The sequence below is a fragment of the Athene cunicularia genome (assembly GCF_003259725.1).
Source record: "Athene cunicularia isolate RWA chromosome 8 unlocalized genomic scaffold, athCun1 chr8_part1, whole genome shotgun sequence".
In the NCBI taxonomy this organism is placed as follows: domain Eukaryota; kingdom Metazoa; phylum Chordata; class Aves; order Strigiformes; family Strigidae; genus Athene; species Athene cunicularia.
Genome location: NW_020799109.1, coordinates 11,447,697 through 11,470,528, shown reverse-complemented (window position 1 = coordinate 11,470,528; position 22,832 = coordinate 11,447,697). Strand labels below are relative to the sequence as shown.

The window sequence follows — 22,832 nt, the reverse complement described above, 5'->3', positions numbered from 1 at the left end:
TATTTACACAGTTGCATAAGCCCCCAGGAACTCCACATTTGCCAGCGGCTGCAGTTTCCTGACCTCCAATTTTCGCTCAGCCTCGCGTGAAGCAGCAGGGCGACTGTACCCAGCAGCGCTGACCAGGATGCCCTTGGCATCCCTTGCTCTCCCTCTCCCCCTTGCTCTCCATGGCAAGAACTTGACAGGAAAGTTATTTAAAATTTGGAAGAGAGCAAATCCGTTAATGCGAGATACATAATCTGGTAATTTAGCAATGATGTCTGTAAGGATGGGTGCCAAATGAGGAAGCAGAGAGATGATGTCCACTCATCTTCACAATTAATAACAGTCAGTGGAGTGGCTGGGTACAGGATGGGAGAGAGGAAATGTTATCACTGAACTGCATTAAAGCCACAGACTGGATTTCATACACTTTGTTAACCTAGGCTCCCTCATTCATGGAGTACAAAAGGCACTCCATTAGGGAGACACTCTTTCACTAAGTTTTATTTGAGATGTTTGACCCTCTGGATTTAAGAGGCACAATTTGTAACAGCTTTTTATTATTATATGATTTTTCTGGCCCTTTGAGCTCCAGCGGCTAGTATATTGTTTCAAAGTTATAGTCCTTGTATTTTAAGCTGGGCTGTGGGGCCTGAATGGCAGGCAGCGGAAGCTTAAAAGAAAAGACATGAGATTGATTGGGGGAGAAAATAACAACACAAAAAGCCAGAGCGAACTGGGGGAGATACAGAAAGGAGCATTTTCCCTTCTTTCACCCTGGGAGGGGGTTGTGGCTGGCTGGGTGGCTGCAGCCAATCTAGGAGGCTCAGCAAGATGCAAGGCAGAAATTTTGTTAACATTTTCCTCTAAATGTTAATGGCACATCCAGGGCAGTTTACAAATCTACTTAAGAGTGAGTGCATTAGGAACTAAAATTACTGATCCATTCTCTCTTGTCCCCGACCCGAAAGGCAGACGCTTGCAGAGATCAGATGGCAGAAGCACCCATTATGATTTTAAATATTGTCAGAGACGCCAGGCGTTTTACGGGGGAAGTCTCTTCTCCTTTGGCTAACAGGGACTGTGTGTGCACGCGTGGGTGTTTGTGTATTACACAAACCCATACACAAAACTACACGCACCCATACACAGTCACATTCCTACATTCCAACGGTGTGTCTCTCTATATATACACGATCAAGTACTGTGTGTGCAAGTACCTACCTACCCATATCTACTGTGACAGCAAGAGAAAACATATCTCTGTCATATATGTCTTAGGCATCATGTACAGTATAACCATGTATGCTGGTTTATTTGGGTAACTATGTACAACAGATATTTTTACGTTGGTGCCACGCACACCCCCTCCAAGCAAATAGCGATGTGTGTATGTGTGGGCTTGCTCAAGTTTATTGCAATTATATCTACATGCCCCTTGCCATATAAAATTCCAATTATAATTTGGAGTTGCTATCTTAATTTTAGACCAAACCTTGTTTATTAGCGGGTTATTAAATCTACATGTTATTATGCTTGGTTTCATTCATCTGCACTGAATGATACCCTTTAACCTGGAGGGCCAGAGCTGCTTCCACTAGTGTGTGAAGTTGTCTATTGATTTTCTTGAATGAGAACAGTGGCGGGTCTCTGGCCAGTGGGTTGTAACACATGTGGCCACCCTGCTGCTGGAGTGTCCCAGAGAGATGAGCGCAGAAACCTAACCAGTTGTGTTTTCTTTTCTTTTCTGTTTCCTTGCAGCGTTCCGAGGGTGATGATGCTCCAGTAATTTTCCCCGCTCCATTCCCAGGCATCGCTTTGCTTTCCTTCCAGGGAAGATCATTCTGCTTGTGATCCTGCTGAGGAAAGAAACTCCGATGGACTTACACCGGGCAGCATTCAAGATGGAGAACTCACCCTATCTCCCCAACCCGCTGGCCTCCCCAGCACTGATGGTTCTCGCCTCCACCGCTGAAGCCAGCCGTGATGCTTCCATTCCCTGCCAGCAGCCGAGGCCTTTTGGGGTCCCAGTGTCAGCAGATAAGGACGTGCATATTCCCTTTACCAATGGCTCATATACTTTTGCCTCCATGTACCATCGGCAAGGTGGGGTGCCAGGAGCATTTGCAAACCGTGACTTTCCTCCATCCTTGCTTCATCTCCATCCCCAGTTTGCACCCCCCAACCTGGACTGCACCCCGATCAGTATGTTGAACCACAGCGGCGTTGGGGCTTTCCGCCCCTTTGCATCTACTGAAGACCGGGAGAGCTACCAGTCAGCCTTTACTCCGGCCAAGCGCCTGAAAAACTGCCATGACACTGACTCGCCCCATCTGCGCTTCTCGGACGCTGATGGGAAGGAGTACGAGTTTGGCACGCAGCTCCCCTCCAGCTCCCCCGGCTCCCTCAAAGTTGATGATACGGGGAAGAAGATCTTTGCTGTTTCTGGCCTCATTTCTGACCGGGAGACCTCATCCAGTCCCGAAGACCGAAGTGACAGATGTAAGTACCTCTGTTGACTTGTTGGTTCTTCTTCAGTTGCGCCTCGTTGAGATACTCAACAGGTGATTGTCCCGCAGTGCTCTGGTTCTTGCTGAAGGCAGAGGAAAACCAGCCTTTCCTGGCTGCCAAGCTCAGCCATGCAGTATTGCCTTGTCTCTTCTAAATAGACATTGACAGATTTCAAGGTGAGGTGCTCTTGAAGGAAACTCGTCTTCCAGCACACAGCTGGAGAGACATTGTTGACCAAGCAGAAAGCTGTCTGTGCCCCAGTGCGAGGCTGTGGATGCTGGTACATATATGTGTGTAAACAGGGATGCAGCTGGAGTGTGTAGCCAGAAACTTTCCCAGAGTTTGCAGCAAATATGTAACCCCTGTTTCTTCAGGTATTTCTTTCTGAGCTTTTCTTCACACACACCATTCTTATAGCAAATGCATCACCTTCAGGATTTGTGCCTCAGGTTAGGACAAAAATGCCTTTTCCTCTGACTAGCTTGAGAATATTTCTGATCACTGAGCTCCCTCTTTGAGACATAAACCTGAATCTGTTCTTACAATTCAAGAAGCTGTCGCACTCGGTGATTTCTCTGAGTGTTTCTCCTCTCTGGTGCCTGTTGAAAGGTGACGTGCCCTTTCACAGCTCAGTGGTTGGACTGAAGGAAACCAGTCCACACGCTCATGACTGTAACTCCCTGCTCCCCCATCACCTTGTCCCTTGTGGTGTTGCCCACACAGAGAGGCAGAGCTGTCCTCTGGGAAGGGCAGGTTTCCAGTTCTGCTGAGCTGGGATGTGATCCATGATGAGGAGCGGTCTGGGGGCAGCAGAGCGTGGCACTCCAAAGGAGAGTGCTAACTTATGATTAGAGTTTTCCTGTAAACCCAGGCGTGTAGACCAAGGAGTGAGTGATTTGCTTTTCACATGGGCTCCTTTGTTCTGTTGAATTTTCTTCCTAGAAAACAATTTTATTATTGTTATTTTTATTATTATTACTATTTTTTTTCCAACAAAAACCTGCTGCACCGCTCCTTCCTCTCTGTTTCAGATGTGATTTTTCTTCTCCCCTTTATGATGCCGAGGAGAGTAATAGAGACATTGTGGCTCTTTCTCCCCTGTCGGCGCTGCTTCCTCAGGCTGTCTCCTTGAATTAGGCACTGTGCTAACTTACCAGCTCTAAAAGGCATCTGCCTAAACCCAGCGTACCTTTTCAATAAAAGTCATCATAAAATCAACCTGCCTTGTAAATCCATCGCTCTTTGGTTTTGAAATATGCTGCAAGTGTGTCTTTTATGTCGGTGTTTGCGAGGGTAGGACGATTCCCACTGAAGTCAGAAGCTGTGTATTCCGTGCACTACAAATGTGATTTTTTTATTTATCTCCCCCCTCTCCTTCTGATCCACCCCTGAGCATGCTACTTCTTGTGCCGTAAGATCCCATCATTGTTCAGCATCTCCTCTCCCTTCTTTTAGGTCTGTAGGGGAAGCGGCTGTAGGTGGGATGTGTATGTGTGTAAGCTGGTAATATAATTATCCTGGGGGGGGAGGCAGGTGAGATGACAAGGTTTAGAGACATCTCTGTCAATGCTCTTTCCCTTATCAATATAATGTGGCTGTGGAAATGAAGCTTGCTCGAAAGAATACTCCGGGAGATAGCAGCGGAGGAGCGGGTCCGCTAGATAAATGAATTTAGAGCACATCAGCTGCTATGGATCTTGCTAGCAAAATCCTGTCAGATACCCCATTTAAAGGAGTAAATCTGTTAAATGAATTAGACCACATGGAGCACAGCTGCGGACAGACAGACGCTTCCATATCCACTGCCGTGCCTTGCCTTTGCCAACAGCGTGTGCCGAACGTGGGTCCTCGCCTTCCTGGGTGCAGACGGGGCTTTGCACAGGCGTGTGCGAGAGGCAGGCACGGTGACACCCGGCTGGCTCCACGCGCTGCTGCCAGCGCTGCGGCAGGGGACTTGCCAGCGAAAGGAAGCAGAATAAAAACTTTGTAGCCAGCTTGGAAAACTTGGGCAGAAGTGGAAGGTGTTTTGCTTTGTTGTTTTTCTTACCTGTATTGTTAAATTTCTTTAAGATGCTTTGCTGCGTGGTAGAGCCAAGCAAATGCAACATCCCTGATACTTCATCGACATTAAAATTCTTCTGTAACTACCAGGACAGCGTACACTAAATATGTCTGTTGGCTCTGTATCATATTCCCATCACATATAGATACTGCACCATGGAAACTTCGCTCCATTAACACAGCGAGTTTATTTGGTGTGTGCATACACACGTATGGGTGTGTTTGCTGGAGGCCGAGAGAGTGAACAGCGGAGCCTTTTAGAGGATCCTAATGATCTTTGATGTTGACCATTAGGAAAGAAAAACTTCCGCAGTGAGGAATTCGAGAGATCACAGTTTGCAGATATAATCATGATCCTGTTCTGCACTGACTTTTGCATATATATATATTTGAAGTTTTTCTATAAATGCATACTTTGGAGGGGTGGTTGTCTCTTATTATTGGCCCCTGAGAAGTTTTGTGGATTCTCTGTGTAATTGTTATACATAACCCTTGGTAAAAATTGCCTACTTGTGCTCCTGATGGAGAATCTGTTGCAGGTAGGTGGCTGTAGATTCTAGGCAAAAATGTATTAAGGATTTTTTCTACAACAGTGAGCAAAAATTGTAAAATTTTCTTGGATCAGCAAGACCTTTACATGTCTAACGGGTGCTTTTCAGATTTGCAGAGCTCAATCCTTTAGTTGTATTTTTCAGATTCCTGAAAGGGTTTGTGTTGCATAGATGGTGAATTACTACGATTGCACTGCATATACTTCTGTACCACTGCACAAGAACCTTTTCTGAATAGCTCATTAAAATGTTTGTTTTATCCCATAGTTTAAATGGTGATTTTCTAAGAAACTCTTTTTTTTTTTTTTTTTTTTAAAAAAAAGGGAATTCAATGCACTGAGTTTTAATTTTCCTGAAAAAATAGGTTTACACTTGAGTTACTTTGCAGCAAAACGAGAATCCAAAGTCAGTCATTTTCATCTCAAGGAGTGTTTGGAATTTGCTCTATTTAGTCCTCTGCATCATGGGAGCAGTCTCATCCTCTTTTTTCACCAGTGTAGGAAATTCATAGAATTCAGTAAAATTATTTGGCATATGTGCTGATGTAACCCAGATTAGCTCCTGGCTTTATAAGATACATATTTGTGCAGTAGAGATTGCTCAGTCTTTCTGGTGAACCTTTCCTTACTTTTAAAGTAGGGTGTTGCTTGCCAGTGATGCCCATGCTCATGCATCCCATGAAGGGAGATCATCTCCTCTGGGGTGCATCTGGGTGGGATTGTGCTCCCTGTTACTCAGTAAATTGGGCTGAGATGTTTGCGTTTGGTTGTTTCTTGCTGTAAAATGCAGGTACTCAGGACATCCGGAGAGATGTAGTGTACAGGGAGCACGTAGAAAAGTGAAACCTTTCCAGGGAGAAGCAGATGTCATGTGTACGGGATGGGCCTGTTCTCTTAGGCACTTACTGAGAAAAATAATGCCATTTGTTAAGAGTTTAGGGGCTTCTTGTAAAGCATGTGTTAAAGACACTGGGAGACATATTTTATGGGTTTCCTTTAATAAGCGTACAATAGTTGAGATTCCTAGAAGGAGTGGAAATAAATGGCATGTTCCTTTCTGCAAAAGAGATCTATAACCCTGTTTTAAAATAGAAAAAAGAATAAGAACCTGGTTTTATCTTTTGTTTCTAATAAAATCTGTCAGTGGCCTTCTGTACGAGTCACCATGGCATCACTTTCCCACAAAGTGACAGGCGGAGGTCCATGCCAAAGACGGGATCTCTTGGCAAAGAGCTGGACCTTGTCAGAGTGGACACCTCTGCCGTCCCTGTGAGGCTGCCTGTGTCCCCAGCCTCCCTGGGACCACAGGAGACCGTTTCCTGTTGCTGCTTGGTCTTCATCATGTGTTGTCTGTGACTTCTTGTGGAGCACAGCCTGATGTGTCAAGGTGACCTTCTGCATTCTGACCACTGGTTCTCCTAGCCTCAGTTTCCTGGCTACTCCTGGTGGCTCTCGCCCAGCTCCTGGTGCATCCTGGAGATGAGTGATTGAGTTGGTGAGCACACTGCAATCCTTACTCATCTCTTGGGATTGATGGGTAGAGAGGGGGTGGTTTTATTAAAATTATTTTGATTTTTTTTTTTAATAATTTAACCGTGGTTATCTGGACACGGTCAGTTCATCCTGCAACCAGTTCCTCCCCTGCAAGAGAGGTTGTGCACCATGTTAGTGAGCTCTTTGTTCCACTTTAGGGTTTTAAAGAACATGTCTAGCATGGAGTTGGTTTTCCTTTTGAAACAACTGGTTCCTTATTGATCAAATGTAAATTGCACTTCAGGTGATGAACATCATGGCTATGATGACTGCAGCTTGAATTCCTCAATAACGTAGTGCTCTGGCAATCAGACCGAGGACTGTCTGTACAGTCACCTACTCGGTCAGACATGTGTGTGTTGGGCTTTGTGTTTACAGGCTGGGACCTACATAGAGAGCTGTGTGTGTACGTATGTACGTGTGCTAGGGGAAAGAAGGTTTGTCTTCTTATATTCTGTGGCAGAACAATGGGTTGGAGGGGGAATGCCCCCATGCACCCATCCATCGCTCACACCTCTTCCTGCTGGGATGCACCACTTCCAAGGCCAGTAAAACTTGGGGTCTAATGTGAAGTGATGCTTTGTTGCTAATAACAATCATCTGTGACCACGAGAAATTGCAAGCTTAACAATGCTTATGAAAGAATGAAATAAATCAAGTGGAACGCTTGCTTTCTGTTGTGCAGTGCCCTGCATGATGTAGGAGGAGTGAAGGAGCAACAGTGGATTTTCCGAAGGGGTGGGCAGGCAGATGAACAGTAGCAGAGATGAGGGCCATGCATCCACCCCTGTAACACCACCGAAAATGAGCCACCCTTGTGGAGCTAGGGGCGCTGCATGGAGGGAGATCTTGGAGTATGCAGCAATTGCCTCCTTTTTCTGCTTTTCTGGCAACAACCTCTCTGCTCCCTCTGCAAACTGTTGCCGAGACTCCTTTCCATGCTGTTCGGCTTAATTGTCTTGTCGGGATAAAGAAATGTTTGAACAGTTAAAGTGGGGAAGGACTGGATGGGAGCAGCCCCTGCCGGCTGCGGGGCCATCTGGCCTGCCTTGGATCTGCCGGTCTCCAGTTTATATTTCTCTTTCTGTTATTTGGGGCTATCTGGCGCACTCGGAATACCTAATCACCATGGTGAGAGGAGGGACAGGGCTCCGGCAGCCCCCTCCGGCCTCCCCTTCCCATCAATTGTCATGCAGAGTCCGGCCGGGCGGCTGTTCTGCTCACAGCCCTCATTTGCTGTCCTCGCCCGGCTCTCGGCAGAAGGATGGCTTTTAATTGATCGTTTGAGGGGGAGGGCTGGGGCTGTTTTCTCCTCCAAAATGTTTCCCTGCACAGCCACTGCCATCCGGCCAGCTTTCATGTCGTCTCAGCCATGCCAGCGATGCCTCGTCCTCTTTTTCTTCCTTTTTGGACTCCCCAGGAGTTGGTGCCAGGGCTCGTAACCACCATTCTTGGAGTGCCGAGCAACACCTAAATGTCATATTTATCCATCTCCTGCTGGAGAGATGGGCATGGATGCAGCAAATATTTACCACTCCTCCTTTGCCCCATGTGTCTGAATGCTGGCGTGAGGGTATTTGTTACACAATTTCGGGGCAAACTCCCCATCTTACTTGGTATTCCCTATCAAAACCATGGCCCCCACAAGACTGGCCAAACCTTGCTTTTTGAGGATTTAATCACATTAAATCTTCAGCCCCATCGATTCGACTTGACTGCTGTCACAAAATTGTAGCAGGAGAAGTGAAGGCAGACTTGGTGGCTGCCGTACTGCGTTGGGGATCAGGAATTCTGATCTTGGGCATGGATCGGAGTCACAGTTTCCTGATCCCTAATGGGGGAATGGCGATACCTCGCTCACAGCAGCGTGTGTCGCTTTGATATCTTCTGACAGGAGACACTAGTCAAGGGCAAAGTATTAGTATTATTAATATAGTACAGTTAGTAGAATATTATGAACTATTATAAATCATTACTGCTAAACTACAGTTATTAAAGGAAATGACCAAAGTGCACTTTGCGAGCCAGGATCTCTGACAGTTAAAACATTGTTTTATTATTTTACTTGCTAACTTGCAAAAATCAGGAGTTAGCAACAGTTTCCTGGTTGATCGGTGGCAATTGTGTAAGGAATTGGGAGAATCGGGCAGGAACAGGCATACATTTCAGGAGGGAGAGAATAAGCATTAGTGCCTCTGTGATTTTTTTTTTTTTTCATCTCTTTCTTTTATAATTTGAAGGTGTCAAAGGAAAGAGACATACCTGGGTGTGGGCCTAATCCTGCTCTGTATGAGTGAAAGTTCAAAGCAATGAGGTCTTAGAGTTTCTGGAATTTCCCCATGAAAAAAAAAAAAAAAAAGTGAAGTTGTTTCTGAATTGTTGCTGGTTGTTATTTGTTTGATATCATTTAGACAAGTCCCATTAAATGCTAGCAGCAGATTCATTTTTCCCTCTTTGTTTGCTTTCCAAGGAGCAGAAAACAGACATAATTATATTTTACGTGAGACTGTAAGATTTCCTCTCATCTCTCTTTTCTGGCTAATATCTGCAGCTATAAAATAAATTCCATTTGTACATACATGGTGTTAGACGGAGGTAAATAACTGTCATCTAAAATCTGTCTAACCTTAATCTGCATCAGGAGCACTATAGAGAACTGTACCCATTTGTATAATATTAAGCTTTATTTTTACTATGGATTTCTAATGCAAATTCATAGTGGGGGCAAAGTTGTTTTCTTTTAATACTATATTCCAAGAAAAGCAGCCATTGAAAGCAAATTGTGATGATTTTTATCCCACGGTTCATGTCACTGGTGGTCTTTGATCATGTCAGTTTGTTTGATAGCCTATGAATTTTTCACCTCTTTTGAGGATGGAGTAGCAGATTTGAGGACTTCTGAGGACATTTTTCAGCTATGCAAGGCAATTGAAATTCTTCAGGAATAATGGATTTCTATTTGGAAAAATTAATGTGGGATCAGATTCCTACACAGCGTCCCCTGAAAAAGGGCACGCTTTTTTTTTTTTTTTGTAGGTCTACACAACCTCGCTGTTTGCCTGCTTAGCTCTGCTGGCCTGAGCAATCCCTGTGTATATATATGATCTTGCAGGTTACAGACATTTGGGGCAAATTAATCTCCCTGAATTCAGTTTTCTTTACACCTTAGTGCTGAAGTATTTTACTGGGTATTGGGTGTTTGTTGGCCAGATTGGCAGTCCTTCTCTGGGACCTAGACCTCAAGTCAATGAAAGCTCTGGCTGAAGAAGTACTGTGGGGTTTGGTGCAATCTGTGTCCTCTTCTTCTTTGTCTTTTTAAAACATGGATGGTGGTTGTGATAAGCTGGGCGTTCTTCTCCAGCCATCACTTTCTCCTCTCTGACCATTTGCTGGCATCTTGAATTGCAGGCAGTACCCTGAGCAACAGAAGAGGGGGGAAAGCAAAACTGGGAAGGAGCAAGGCAAAGAGAGATTTATTGTTTTACATGCAGATAACGTGGGGAGGGAGTCCTGGTGGCAGCGAAACTGCTAAACTGCTCGTTGAGTTCAGGTGTGGGAACTTCCATCGTATTTTTCCTCACTTGGGACATTGTTTCTAGTCAGTATTGTTTTAAAACCTTCCTTTTTTGGTAATTTGAAGCTGAGATCTGCTTTCTCACTGAATTGCAGAGCGAGAACATGCTTTGTACTTTTTCTTGTGAATACCAGGCTGTTCTGCAGTGGAAAAAGGAAGGCACTAAGTGTCTCTGGATACCCCTAAAAGGAAGAGCTGGAAACTGCGTCCTTGCTTTCCCCCAGCAGCACCAATTCGTAGTAACTGGCTCTTGCCAGAGTAACAACGTCAAGTTTTTAATTTGGAAAGACCCAAGAGCTCTCGTGCGTGCGGTTTTTGCTAGTACAATCCAGCAGCCTTGCTGAGATGCTGCAGCCCCGAGTGGGGTGAGACCGGCAGGATGCATCCAGCTGCAGATGCTGGGCTCACTGGCATGGCTGGTTTCTCAAATGCAGGCTCGTTCCTTGGAAGGGAGGTGGAGCGCTTCGTGGCTCCTGTGTGAAAACTAAAACAGAAAGCGCTGGGGCGTCAGTCAGCGGTGAGTAGCATGCTGCTGGGGTAAAGGCTTCCCGTGACAGTCTCACCAAATGCAATAGGGTTTGTAAACAGAGCAAAAAGTAAAACACAGGGGACTGCCCTGAAGTATCCATTTCTTTCTATTGGGATTTTTGGTACTTTGATTCAAATTAAGATCTTTTTAATTAAAAAGGACTCAACCTTTTCATCTGATTTTTACATTGTTTCCCTGCACTTTAGGAAACAACTTGCAAAGCCATTTAGTATGTGAAATTGTCTGTCCTGTAACATCCCTCGCTATAAGGAGACATAGAATAATAATCCCTCATTTCAGAGAGCCTTCTTTGGCAGTTGTGTTGCTGGGAAAACGTCTTGTACCAGATTACAGCTCTGCCTTCTCCTTCAACCTCGCTTCCAATGTTGAAGATTTCTGTCAGAGTTTTCTGTCCCAGTCCTGTCTGGGGGGACGCTCCACAGAATTCCCTACTGGGAGCCTCTGCTCAAGCCCCCGCGCTGTGCCAGAGGTGATGGGAGGGTGTTTGTGAGTGAGTCGGGAGGAGGGCTCATGGGGACCAACAGCCTCCTGGGTGCTGCACCTTGGGCTGGGTGAGTGAAAACCTTATCAGGGTGGCCGCGGCAGAGCCACCCCACACCCAGGCCAACCTTTGGCCCATGCAAGCTAGAGGGAACCTTGTCTCCTTGTTGCTGTTTGCAGTGTGGAGGATCCTAATGGGTGGGAAGTGCCGTCTTGGGCATTGAGTATCAGGGCAAATCAGAGGGGTTCAGGACAAATGCTGCAGCACCATCAAGGGGGCTGCAGAAGCTCACTTTCTTCTCTTGCTTATTTTCCTCCTTGCGAACCAGTCTCAATTCCCATTGCCAGCACTATAGGTCGGAGGTGAGCCTCCAGCAAAGTTCTTAGCCAGGGTGACAGCTTTTCCCTCCTGAGCACTTGTCTTCAGCCTCCGTGAGGAAGCAGTTTAACCACTGACCTTTTTTTTTACTGGGGAGATGAAGGAGCAATCAGTGACCTGGGTAACCCTGCGCAGAGCACGAGCAGAGGAACTTAATGGTCACAATCAAAAAGTTGCCAGCCTGAGTGGACTCATACATCAGGAGGTGCCCCTTAGACAGGAGAAGGGAAGAATGAGCAGCTAAACTCTTATAACTCTGCTTCTTCACCCTCAGTTTTGCACTTTACTTGGTGCACAGCCCTGTACAGGACTGCTGGTGTTGCTCCTGTGGTCTCTGCTCCTGGGGCTGGTTGCCACTATCTGTGATGTTCATCCCTTTCTGCATATTTGGGTTCACATGCAGAAGTGTTGCTCTCCAAGAGTTGTTCTGGTTACAGAAGAGGCATGGTGATCGGTAGCCTGCCTTCACTCAAGGTTTGGGGCTAACGTGTTCAGGGAAGCTGTGTTGAAGGCGCCTGGAGATTTGGTAGTGGGGGAAGCAGGGAGTCTGCAAACCAGGAATTTAATGTCAGCAAGAGGTCTTTGAGAGAGTGTGAAGTAGAAAAGTGCTGCAAGTTATTTCTGTCTTAATTTGGCCAACGTGTTGTGTCCAGTCCCATGTTGGGTCCAGGACTGAAATAAGTATGATGGTATTTGGATCAGGACTGGGATATACTGGAAAAACTAAGCTGTGAAAGTTTGCAGATCTCTGTCTCCATTAGCCAGAAGTAATGTTCCCACCATCTCATTATTTTCCCCTCTTAAAATGAAAACAACACGTTAACTGTGGAAACAGGGGAGGATTGTGTTAGAGCAAGACAGAGCTGGGCAAAGAGAACTTGAATTGGCCTCACTTGCGTGTAACCGAGATGTTGTGGGTGTTGTAGCCCGGGGAAGCTGTGTATGGTGTGGTCCGGATCAGGCCCCAGGTTTATGGCACATCTCAAGGAAAAAGAGGCCTTAAATTGAAAAAAATGAGGTGGGGGGGTGGGGGGAAGGAGGCTTTTTTAATAGACATTGTCATTGGAACTTTATTCTGAAGAAAGTCACCAGATAGGGGTTTTTTGATAAAACTTGGACAAACAGCTAAAAGCAGTGGCTAGGAATGGCAGAGAAAGAACCAGAGGGAAAAATTTGGAGTAAGGTAGATAAAAGTGAGAGATAAAAGAAATAATGCAGGGAAGGATGAGTAATCGACATTCTTGGAGTCGAAGCGCAGGCTCTGGCTTCCTTCCTGAGCAGTAAAATAAAATAAAAAAAAAAAGTCTTTAGAACAACAAAACTCTGGACGCGCTGGTTTCCTTCCTGACAGGCCCAGCCTCGTGGTGTTTCGATGAGTCCTCATTGGCAACCAGGGCTGATCTAAAGGCCAAAGGCAGAAAGATTGGGGGGAAGGGAGAGGGATTTAACTCTTTGAGCTCTGATGGAAAACGAGAGATCTGCTCTGTGTGGGTTCCTTTTGCCATCGCTAGAGCACAAACAGTGGCTCAGAGGTCTGAGAGGTGATCGGTACATCTGTCCAGGTGTTTGGTCATAGTCAGATGTTATAAAACAAAAGTATTTTTAATCCTCGTGGATAAATTTCCTTGGACTGTGCAGGGTACAGCATGAAACAACAGCACCAATAAGCTACACGGGAGTGGACTGGCATCTTCTAGCAGAAAACCTTGACACGCTGCTGTTGCTGTCTTAGGGATGCACGTTTTACTCATAGCATCCAGTTTATAGCCAAGTGCGACTCCAGTGTCTTTCATTAGCACACTTCCCAGCTGGAAAGGAGCTGCTGGGTGCACGAGAGTCTGTCGTGCCCCAGGAGGCTCTGGGCAGCTTGCAAGGAGCCAGGAGCACGGGAAGGGAGGCTGTGTGTGTGCTAGACAGGTTGAATGGCTTGGGCAAAGTTGTTTTGCAACCAACTCTCTGAGGCTCGCCGCTCTCCACAGGGTTCCCCTCTCTGAAAGGTCGAAGCTACTTCTTAATTCTCAGCAGCTGACAAAATATTTATTTTCAGGTACTTAAAATATTATAATTTGAAGTGGAGTTCAGGGCCCTGGCTGGAGCTGAGCTTTTGTACTAACAGCTTCAGTGAAATGCCTTTTTCCTCCTACAACTTGCCAACAAATGCTTGGAAAATAATTGTGGGACAGTCATCCCTTTAGTGAGCAGATCAAGAAGATTTGAGACTTGCCAGAGACTTTCAAAGGACAGGCCAAAGGTTCAAGTTGTTGCCAGTTCTATTTGTCTTAGCCTTTATACTTACTTTTGTGTCATTAATTTCATCAAATGTCTGAGGGTAAAAGGCACACAGCGGGCTGCTACTTTTGCTGAGCACTCTGGGTGTACTTGGACACCTCTTGGGAAATAAGCCCACCTTTTTGTCTAGGGAGAGAGATTAATCCCATTGCAGCTGTAGCAGAAAGGGGTTTACCCACTAACAGCTCGTGATAACCTGACATGGAGACGGCTGCCCTGGGGGAGCTCTATCCGTGAGCTACTGGTATCCTTTCTGCCGCCCTTTTAAAGTGGGTTTTGCAGGGAGATGTACATATGAATGATGCTCTCTTAGTGATTCCTACAGGGCCTGTAGAGACCCACAGAAATAAGGTGCCACGCTTGGATTTTGTGGAAGTTACTGAAATGAGGGTTCAGCAAGAAGGAGAAGTGAGCAGAGGCCTGGCTCAGGGGAGCCCAGCACCCCAGGTCCTGTTCCTGGCCCTGCTGTTGGGTTCTCAGAATAATCATATGTTTCTGCGGATGCTGGCAGGTTGTTCTGTTGATTTTGGTAGGCAGGGCATCTCTGTCGAGCTCTTTGCAAGGGCTGCCCTTGCTAGAGTAACAAGTCTGTTGGCACTGTCTTCTCCTGGGGGCCATGCAGCAAAAAAAAAGCAGGGAGGAGACTGTTTTCTCAGCAGAATCCCTGCAGGCAGAGCTTCCCTGCCCTTATCTTGTGCCGCAAACCTCTTTTCTTGGTGCTCCCATCGCTGCCTGCATCCTGACAGCTGCTTTCCTACCCTTTCTGCCCCAGTGCAGCCAGCCAAGCACATTAATTTTTCGGCAGAAGTGTTGTAATAATTAGGCAGCTCGTCGGAGGGTTTAGCAGTACTTAACCAGATGTGAAAAGACTCGTCCCATGGTCCCCACTCTCTCGCTGGGCTCCAGCCAGCTGCCTTTTCCCGCCTGCTCAGGTTGTCTAGAAAGGGCTGTAGGAGATCTCCCTGCTGCCCTGGCTCCTCTTGCCTCTCTTCTTATGCTAAACACTCATTTGTAAAGGAGAAGGAGGGAGGGTGGAAATCCTTGGGCTGTTTGGGAGAAGAGCAGCAAAGAATTAAAAGCAGACACCTGCAGCGCTCAGGCTTGAGACCTCCATTAACTCTTCCCAGGGCAGCACCCCCCTGGCTTGAGGCACATCTTTTACTGCCTGGCAGGGCTGCATGGTGGGGTGCAAGGGCTGGAGCAGGGGTTGGTGCTATCCAGGGCTCTTGATTGTTCCTTGTTATATATAATTTCCATCAAGTTTTATATATAAAAATAAGTTTTTATATACCTATAAAATATAATATATAAATAGAAATATATATATAAAAATAAAATCTTCATCTCCTCTGCCTCAGTTTCTCTCTCTGTGGGAATGATGCTCTTTCCCTGTCCACTGTGCTCTATAAGCATTTATACACAAGGCAGTATTATTATCACTAACATGGTTATAAAACGAGGCTGTAGTAAACTGTATTGTCTGCCTAATCCATATTAATGGGAAAAACTGTAGGAGACAGGATATTGGCCTGGATGGCCCTTGGACTGAGTCCTTCTGACAATTCTTACATTTCTATGGTAAAGTTTTATAAATACACACTGGCACCATATATTATGCTTAAAAAAAAATCTATATACAACCTATAGGTTTATGGTTATAGAGAGAAAAGACATATTAAATCAGCAAGACCAAGGGAGCAGACAAGCTATAAAAATGATACTGTATTATGCTAGAACTTATTGAAAATCCCAACGCATCTTTTTTGTGTAAATGGTAAATTCTTTTCTATGTTCTGAATTTGTTTCTTAATGTGTGTCACGTACAAGAATAGTAGCATGGACACAGTTGCAAATACGGTATGTGTTTTATTGTGAGTATTATACTGCATAGCAGAGTAAGGGTGTTGAATATTGCAGTCAGTTATATACAGCTGTAAATGGGAGCTACCTGCTGTTCTGTATACAGCAAGCTGCATATTTATTGGTAAATACCAGTCTAGGTAAAATAAAAATAAAACAAGAAGTTGTATTAAAGACTTCAAGGTTTAAAACTAGTTTGCACAAAGCTCCTGGGATCCCACTGCAGGGAATGGTCCTGCGTTTTCTGGCATTAAGTCTTTTCCATCAGATTTTTCTAGTTCTGTGAATTTGAAAGCCTCTGCTGAACTCCCCTGCTCATCAGTTTGTGGAATAATTCATAAGTGTTTCAAATCAGGGTAAAGATTGGGTTTGGGGCTGGAGAAATTGCGAGTTGGCTCCTTCCCTGGTGTAGCTCCAGCTGAACATATCAGAGTAGCTCTGATGGGTGAAATAACCGGGAACCTGTGGTTATGTTCACATGTGAGGGCACGTGCATCACACACATGTGTGCATCGCACATACAAGTACATGTAACACACATCATCGTGGGTGGTCGATGCCCGCACCAGGCAGGCCGGGTTGCAAGTGGGAAGCAAACCCCATGTCTTTTGGGGTACCTGCAGGCTTTCTGACTGACAGATGCTTCTCTGGAGATAAAAGCATCAAGGCAGAGCGTGGACTCCAAAATGAGCAATGGCTTCTGAAATACCCTAGTGTTCAACCTAGAGGGAGCTCTCTTACATAAAGAATGAGACTACTGGCACACTGACTGAACAGCTTTTACTGTGCCTATCTTCAGCAAAGTTGTCTCCTACATCCTCAGCTTGTGCTTCTGGGTACCACATTTCCCTGGGCGGATGTACAGAGGCCTGAAGAAGTCCTGTAGGTAACTTCTGCACTCTCAGCTGCGCAGGGGCCTGGGTGGGAGACTTGCTCTGTCTCCAGAGGTTGCTTCTTGTGGAAGTTAATGGAGATTTCTTCTGGTGATAGCATTTCTTCTATTTTTCCTGCTTCCGGTAGCACCACCACACCTCACAGATGGTCACGGCTGTTGGGGTGCCAGGCACCTGCTCCCTGCTCTGCCATGAGGAGGAAGGTATTTTGTTGGCTGCTGAGGGTGTTGGTTAGCAGGCTGATTCACTAAGGAGATATTTATGTGTTGGTCCTGGGTGGCTCAGTTATTCCCTTTGGGTCTCTCCTTCTAAATGGCTTCATATCCCTTTGTCCTCCTCAGCATAGGTCCAGCTGTCTGAATACAAAGCCATGATTTTTTGGGGTTAGATGAAATGATATTTCCTTTCCTGGGAGCTTGATGGTGCTGGAAGTGAGAGGTGACACAGATGATGCAAGGGTGCTTCCTCAGTGCACAGACCAGTCCAGCTCTGACCTGGTGTGGGTCCTTCAAATGCCATGGGTCCTGCTCCTGGCCATTGTGGGAGTTCACATCTGGGGCTGGAGGAGAGTCCAGTTCCTTGGGACTCCAGGGCAGCCTGTCTCTGGACACCATAACACATCAGTGAGAGGTATGAATGAGCTGTCAGGGAGTTTGTAGCCTTGTATACCTACCACAGCAAGGCAGAGGGCATGTGGCTCTCCAGAAGCAGTGATCACAACTCTGTACCTCCAGGCCACCCACTGATTTAATGGAGTGAAAGACAAACTTGCTGAAGTACTGAAACAGAGGTCTAAGATTGCTGACTGTGCCCGAGACATCATTTAAAAAGAGGACTGAATAAAAGCAGGATGGTGAAACTTTCGAGGGTCCAGAAAGTTCCTGTCTAGGAATGGTGGGCCCAAAGGGACAGCTTGATGGTGCTGGGGCCAAGTTGGAGGGATCCAGAGTGGTGAGGCTGCCTTCTTCCTCCATCCCATCCCCTGGCAGTCCAGGTCCCCATGGTGGCTGTGTTTGCCCTGGCAGGAGGATGGCACTCTCACTTCTGGGAGTTGGTGGTGTCTTTGTTGGGTAGCCTCTCTCCCTAGGGCAACCACCCTGCCACTGGCACTGTGCCAGTCCCAGGTGAAAAAAGAACCACCCCAAACAGCAGAAAGGGGAGGTTTGTCCATCCCGACCACTCCTGCATGGAGCATGACTGAGAAAAGCTGGGAACTGATATCCATCCTGCCAGCCAGAGCAGGCTTTCTCAGTCGCAGCCCAATCTCTTCTTGGGGCCTTCCTACGACACTTGGCACAGTCTGTCTGTCTGTCTGTCTGTCTGCCTTCCCATTCTAACCTCTGAGAGGCTTAACAGTCCAGGGGATGGAGGGGGTTCCTCTCTTTTTTACAATCCCTGTCTTAAGGAGTTTCTTTTATTAAGCTGGGCATAGAGCTGCAGTAGAGAAGGCGAGCAGGGGTCCTTTCCCCTCCAGCACGCTGCTTGCTGAGAGCCATGGTGTCGTTAGTGCCTTGGCTCTTCACACGGGCATCCCTGGGAATGTGGGAGAGATGCCATGTAGTGGTGTCACTGGCACCGATGGCCCCCAGCCACTGGTCCTAAGGGCAAGGGCTGGATGTTGCTTAATTATTTTTTTGTCTCATTTGTGCCCTCACTGACCTACTCTGCCCTTCCCCAGCTCTGTGGACCTACTGACTAACAGCTTGAAAGAAGGATGAGGCAGCCTAGGTGCAGAAAACAGAAAGGCCAAAGTTTCAGCAGGAGAAGGCAGAGAGATGCTGGCAGAGTCTCTCCGAAGGGTTTTTATAGTGGAGTTCATGGAGAGCTGAATTCAGCCTTTCAAATAACATTGACCTTGGCATGCAGGGTTGGGGTGACCCTTCTGCAGCCCCACTGTCCCATGGTTGGAATGCTTTAAAAGAGGGCTGCAGAGAGGCAAAGCTGGGAGAGAAATTAAGGAGAAATGGAGTAGGACAGCACATATTTTCCTGTGGGTACCTTTCTTTTTGTTGGTTTTTTTTTTGTTGAACGAAGGAGTTTGGGGAAGGAAAGGGCATGTGTGAGGGTAAGGAGCTGAATGGGGAAGGTGGTTGGAGGGAAGAAATGGAGAACTAAAGCACCTTTTTCATCTAATTTTTAAAGAAAGGCTTTGTGCTAACTTTTTTGTGTCTTCAGTTTGTAGTGTGTTCTGTGTTTTTTCTAGAGAGGGCAAGGAGAAGTGTGAGCAGCAGAGGCAGGAGAAGTTACTTTGATTCAAGCCCTCAATTTGGCTTGAAAAATGCTGGAGGAAAGTAGGTGGGATTGGAAAAAGCACTTTTCCTGGGAACGACTTCTCTCTGTCTCAGATGATGCCCATTCCTTCCCCCATCCCTCTGTCCTTGCTTTGCTAGCTAGCAAATTGTACCTGAGCATCCATCCTTCCCTTTTCCGAGTTGGCACAAGGAGATTCTGGTAAGCAGCTAAGTGCAAGGATCTTCCCCCTGGACTTCTAATGAGGTTAGGGGATGCTGTGAGAGAGACAACAGGATGAGTAGGCACATCCAGCTTTGGGGTCTCAGCAAATGTCTCTACATGTTAATAGTGCCCAGGTCTCACCCCATGCTGTTTTTGACACACAGTTGAGTACAACTCTCATGAAACTCAACTCCACGAGGCACAGTCTAAGTGTGGTTAGAAAATACAATCCATTACTGTAACAGTTAGCTTTAAAGAAGGCTGTCAGCTCTAGGAAGCAATGGGACAGCTCAATGGGCTGTCCTTCAGGGCTGCTTCACAAATACTAGAGTGGCAGACCAGTCCTTGTGAATCTTGGAGTAGCGGCTATTAGATGTAAACTCTTTCAGTGAGAGGTCTAGATGCCTAAACTGTGCATTTTAAAATGATGCCAGTGTTGGTCTGATGCTTGTCTCATGGCTGTGGATGCAGACTGGGTTGTGACTGTTGACTGAAGTGCGTTATCTCAGGCTCGGTCAGCCTGTGTGCTGGATGCAGATGGGAGCAGTTGGTGCAAGGAAAGTCCTGCTCCCCAATCTGCCCTGCAGCTAAGGGTGCTGCTCAGTGAGGAGGATCTCAGCCCTGTCCTCGTTATGTGGCTTGGGCAGCCTGATCCTTGCAGTGAGCAATGCAACCACAATCCAGATTGTTGCTGCTGATCATGAAGGGGCTGTAGTGCCGTGACATGGCTCACACGGGCACCTTGGTGAAATGCCTGAGGTACTAACTATGGATGTCCCCATGCAGCAGAAATGCTCTATCTCCTCTTCCTCTCTCCCTTGTGGTCCCAAGTCCACAGCCCAGCAGATAACTGCTGTTTGAGGGCCTGGCTACAGCATCATCTTTATTCTGCATAGAGGTTTCTTGAGAGTGAGTTCTCTGCAGGTCTCAGCTCTTTGCTCAAGACAAGCAGTGCTCCTTATGTGTTTGATGTTGTACAGAAAGTTTTATTCTTATGAGCCCCAAAGGGAGGTTGGTGGCTCCACTGGGAGCAGAGCAGGTCCTGTGTAGGGTGATGTGGAGGCAGCTTTAGAGGCTGCTGGGTTTTCATCAGTAATTCACACCAGTTATCAGATGTTTGGAGTGAAACACTTTGTCTCCTGGGGAATTCCTGGAATCTCAAAGGGTTAAAAAACCCTGGCACTTCTGAGTGTACCTTGTGTGATCTTCCCCTTCTATTTATCCCCCTCCCCTCATTCACCAGTCAGGAGAGAACATTAACCCAAGATGCTGCAGGTGTACAAAACCAGGCTGATTTATGTTAAATGAATTCGCAGTGCTCCATGTTGTCACCAGCAACTGTCTCACTGTTCATGACATGGGGATGAGAAACAAACTGCTCTTCTGTCCCATGAGACACTGCCTTTATACCTAAAGATATTAACAGTGCAGAGAAAACCAGGAACAGCAGCCTGCGGGGAAAACGGAAAGGACTTAATTCCTACAGCTTGCAAAACAAGAGCAGCTCAGGACATTGGGGTCGGGTGCTGGAGCCTCAGAGGTGGTGGGAGTGTATATAGGAAATGGGAGCAGGGATGAAAGGGCTAGGATGTTGGGGGGATTGCTGTCGCAGCCTGAGACTGTTTTCAGAAACAATCCTGGACCTTTTGTGGCTCAAAGGAAGTACTGAGAGTCCTACACGTATCTGTTGTGTGTCCCTAATAAAGCTGTACCCCCCAAATGAGGAGACAGGTAGGGGATGGTGAGTATGTCCTGAACGTGCTGAGAAAGGCGAGCAGGAGAAGAAAGGCTGTTTTCTCCCTCTATGGCTAGTCTGACTTAAAGCAGCCCTCTGAGTTAGCATCTTCTCTTTTCTGCAGGGCAGAGGGGTGATGATGATCAGCTGCACATCCGTGCTCAGCCCCAGGCAGGAGGGCCTGGCCTGATGCTGGTGGCTGATGAAGTCTGCAGTTCTCTGCCTGAACGTGGGTGTCACTGGCTGTGGCAGTGGCTTGCCAAGCTCTGCCCAGAGGCCTGAGTGGCTGCGAGCAGGAGGATGCTGCTGTCTGCTGCCTGCTACCTGCTGGCCCCTTTGGGCCCTTTTGTGACCCCCAATAGGTCACGACCTGCACTCAGAGAAGCACTGCCTTAGATCAAGGGTGGCTGCTGACACTCAGCCCAGCAGTGTCCAGCTGAGAGAGGAGGACCAGGGCTCAGGTATCCTCAGCAAATGGATTTGAAAAGGCCTCCCTTTCTCTATATAGGTGTGTTTCCAGCTCTTACCTGGACTTTAAACTTCCTTAGTAAGTCAGGAGATATATAACTTTTGCTTGCAAACTTCGGCCTTGATTTAAACTAGGACAGTACTTTAAAAACAAATCCTTCTTCTCCTGCTTCCCTAAGATACATCCAGGTAGGGTGTGCTCAATGCTGGCTTAATGCTCTGGTTTAAAGAGATCACTTTGTGCAAAGCCACCCTTCTGTAGGAGCCTATAATTAGCAATTAAAGCATAAAAAATATTTCCATCGAGTGACTCCTAAATACATGCTTGTCACTGCTGATCAGAGTTGGTTTATTTCCATGTGTGTTTTCCTTCCTTCTTTTTTTGTATAACTTACGGCCCTGTAAATGCTCAGCAGCTGTTAATATGATTCTGTCGATACGTTTACCATGGTGATTTGGCTATATTTGGTGAGCGTGTGAAGAAATCACTCACTGGTTAGAAGGAGGAAAGACAAGCTGTCGATATCAAGGGAGAAATGCTAATAACCCCAGTGACAAATCATTCCTGGGAATCTCAAAGGGTTAAAAAAAAAGCAGCAGCACTTCCCGGAGAGAGGGGCCTTGGCGAGTGAAGGTGACTCATCCGGAGCTGCAGACACCAGCTGTCATCTCCAGCTCCTCCTGTGCTTAATCACTTCACTTTTCTAAAGAAATATTTTGTTCTAATTCAAACAGACCCGGGCTTGTTTGTTTTTTATGAATTATTTACTGGTGAGGAGAACCTCTCGAGGTATCCATCTTCACTCAGAAATAAGTGGACTCTCAGAGCCTTCTGCACTTTAAAGCACCAGTCCCCTCCATGATGAGTCTTTTTTTTTTTTTCTTTTGCTTTTTTTGCTTTTTAACACCCACTTAAAATCCAGAGTAAACCCCAGAAAGTCAGCTTTGGCACTTGGATCCATACTAGAGGGAATGCCTGCAGACTTTGGCCTCATCTAGTTTTTCCTTGGAAGACGTCCCTGCTCATAGCTGTGGGGCGGTGATGTTCCGGGCGACCCTGTGCCCTGGGACTGCCACCAGTTTCCCAGTGTGTAGGTGAAGACGTGCTTCCATACCTGACTTGCTCCCAGGTCCATTCCTGTAGCAAGCATGCACTCACCGTGCACAAAGCAAGTGCATGAAGGGGCTTGTGTGTGCCACTGATCCCCCTTCTGGGCACTGACACCCTCCGGCTCTGGGTGACGTTTCTGTTACTTAATAAACCAATGACCAGATTCTACCTGGCTGTTCCTGACTTCTGCTCTTTGCACATTTATAGCTCTTCCAGTGGCAAGAGGAGCTTGTATGATATTTTGTAGTCTCAAAAGGTCTGAGCCAGCAGCTGTGGAAGTAAATAAATGGGAAAATTTGCACTGACTGGACTGGGCATCAGATTAGTCCCTAAATGTTAGATGATCTGCTTTGGGGTTATGACAGACAAATATTGCCCCAAGGTTACTGCTACAGGAAT

At 46.6% G+C, this 22,832-nt stretch overlaps 1 protein-coding gene across 1 annotated transcript in view; it reads left to right on the top strand.

Annotated features, from left to right (window-relative positions):
* The first annotated feature begins 1,770 nt into the window (after nucleotides 1-1,770).
* The window catches only part of RNF220 (ring finger protein 220), a 222,369-nt gene continuing 201,307 nt past the window's right edge, over nucleotides 1,771-22,832 (top strand). The window contains exon 1 of the mRNA XM_026853902.1: nucleotides 1,771-2,487. Coding sequence (XP_026709703.1) covers nucleotides 1,863-2,487 — 625 coding nt within the window. The 5' untranslated portion in view covers nucleotides 1,771-1,862. The remainder of the gene's footprint in view (nucleotides 2,488-22,832) is intronic.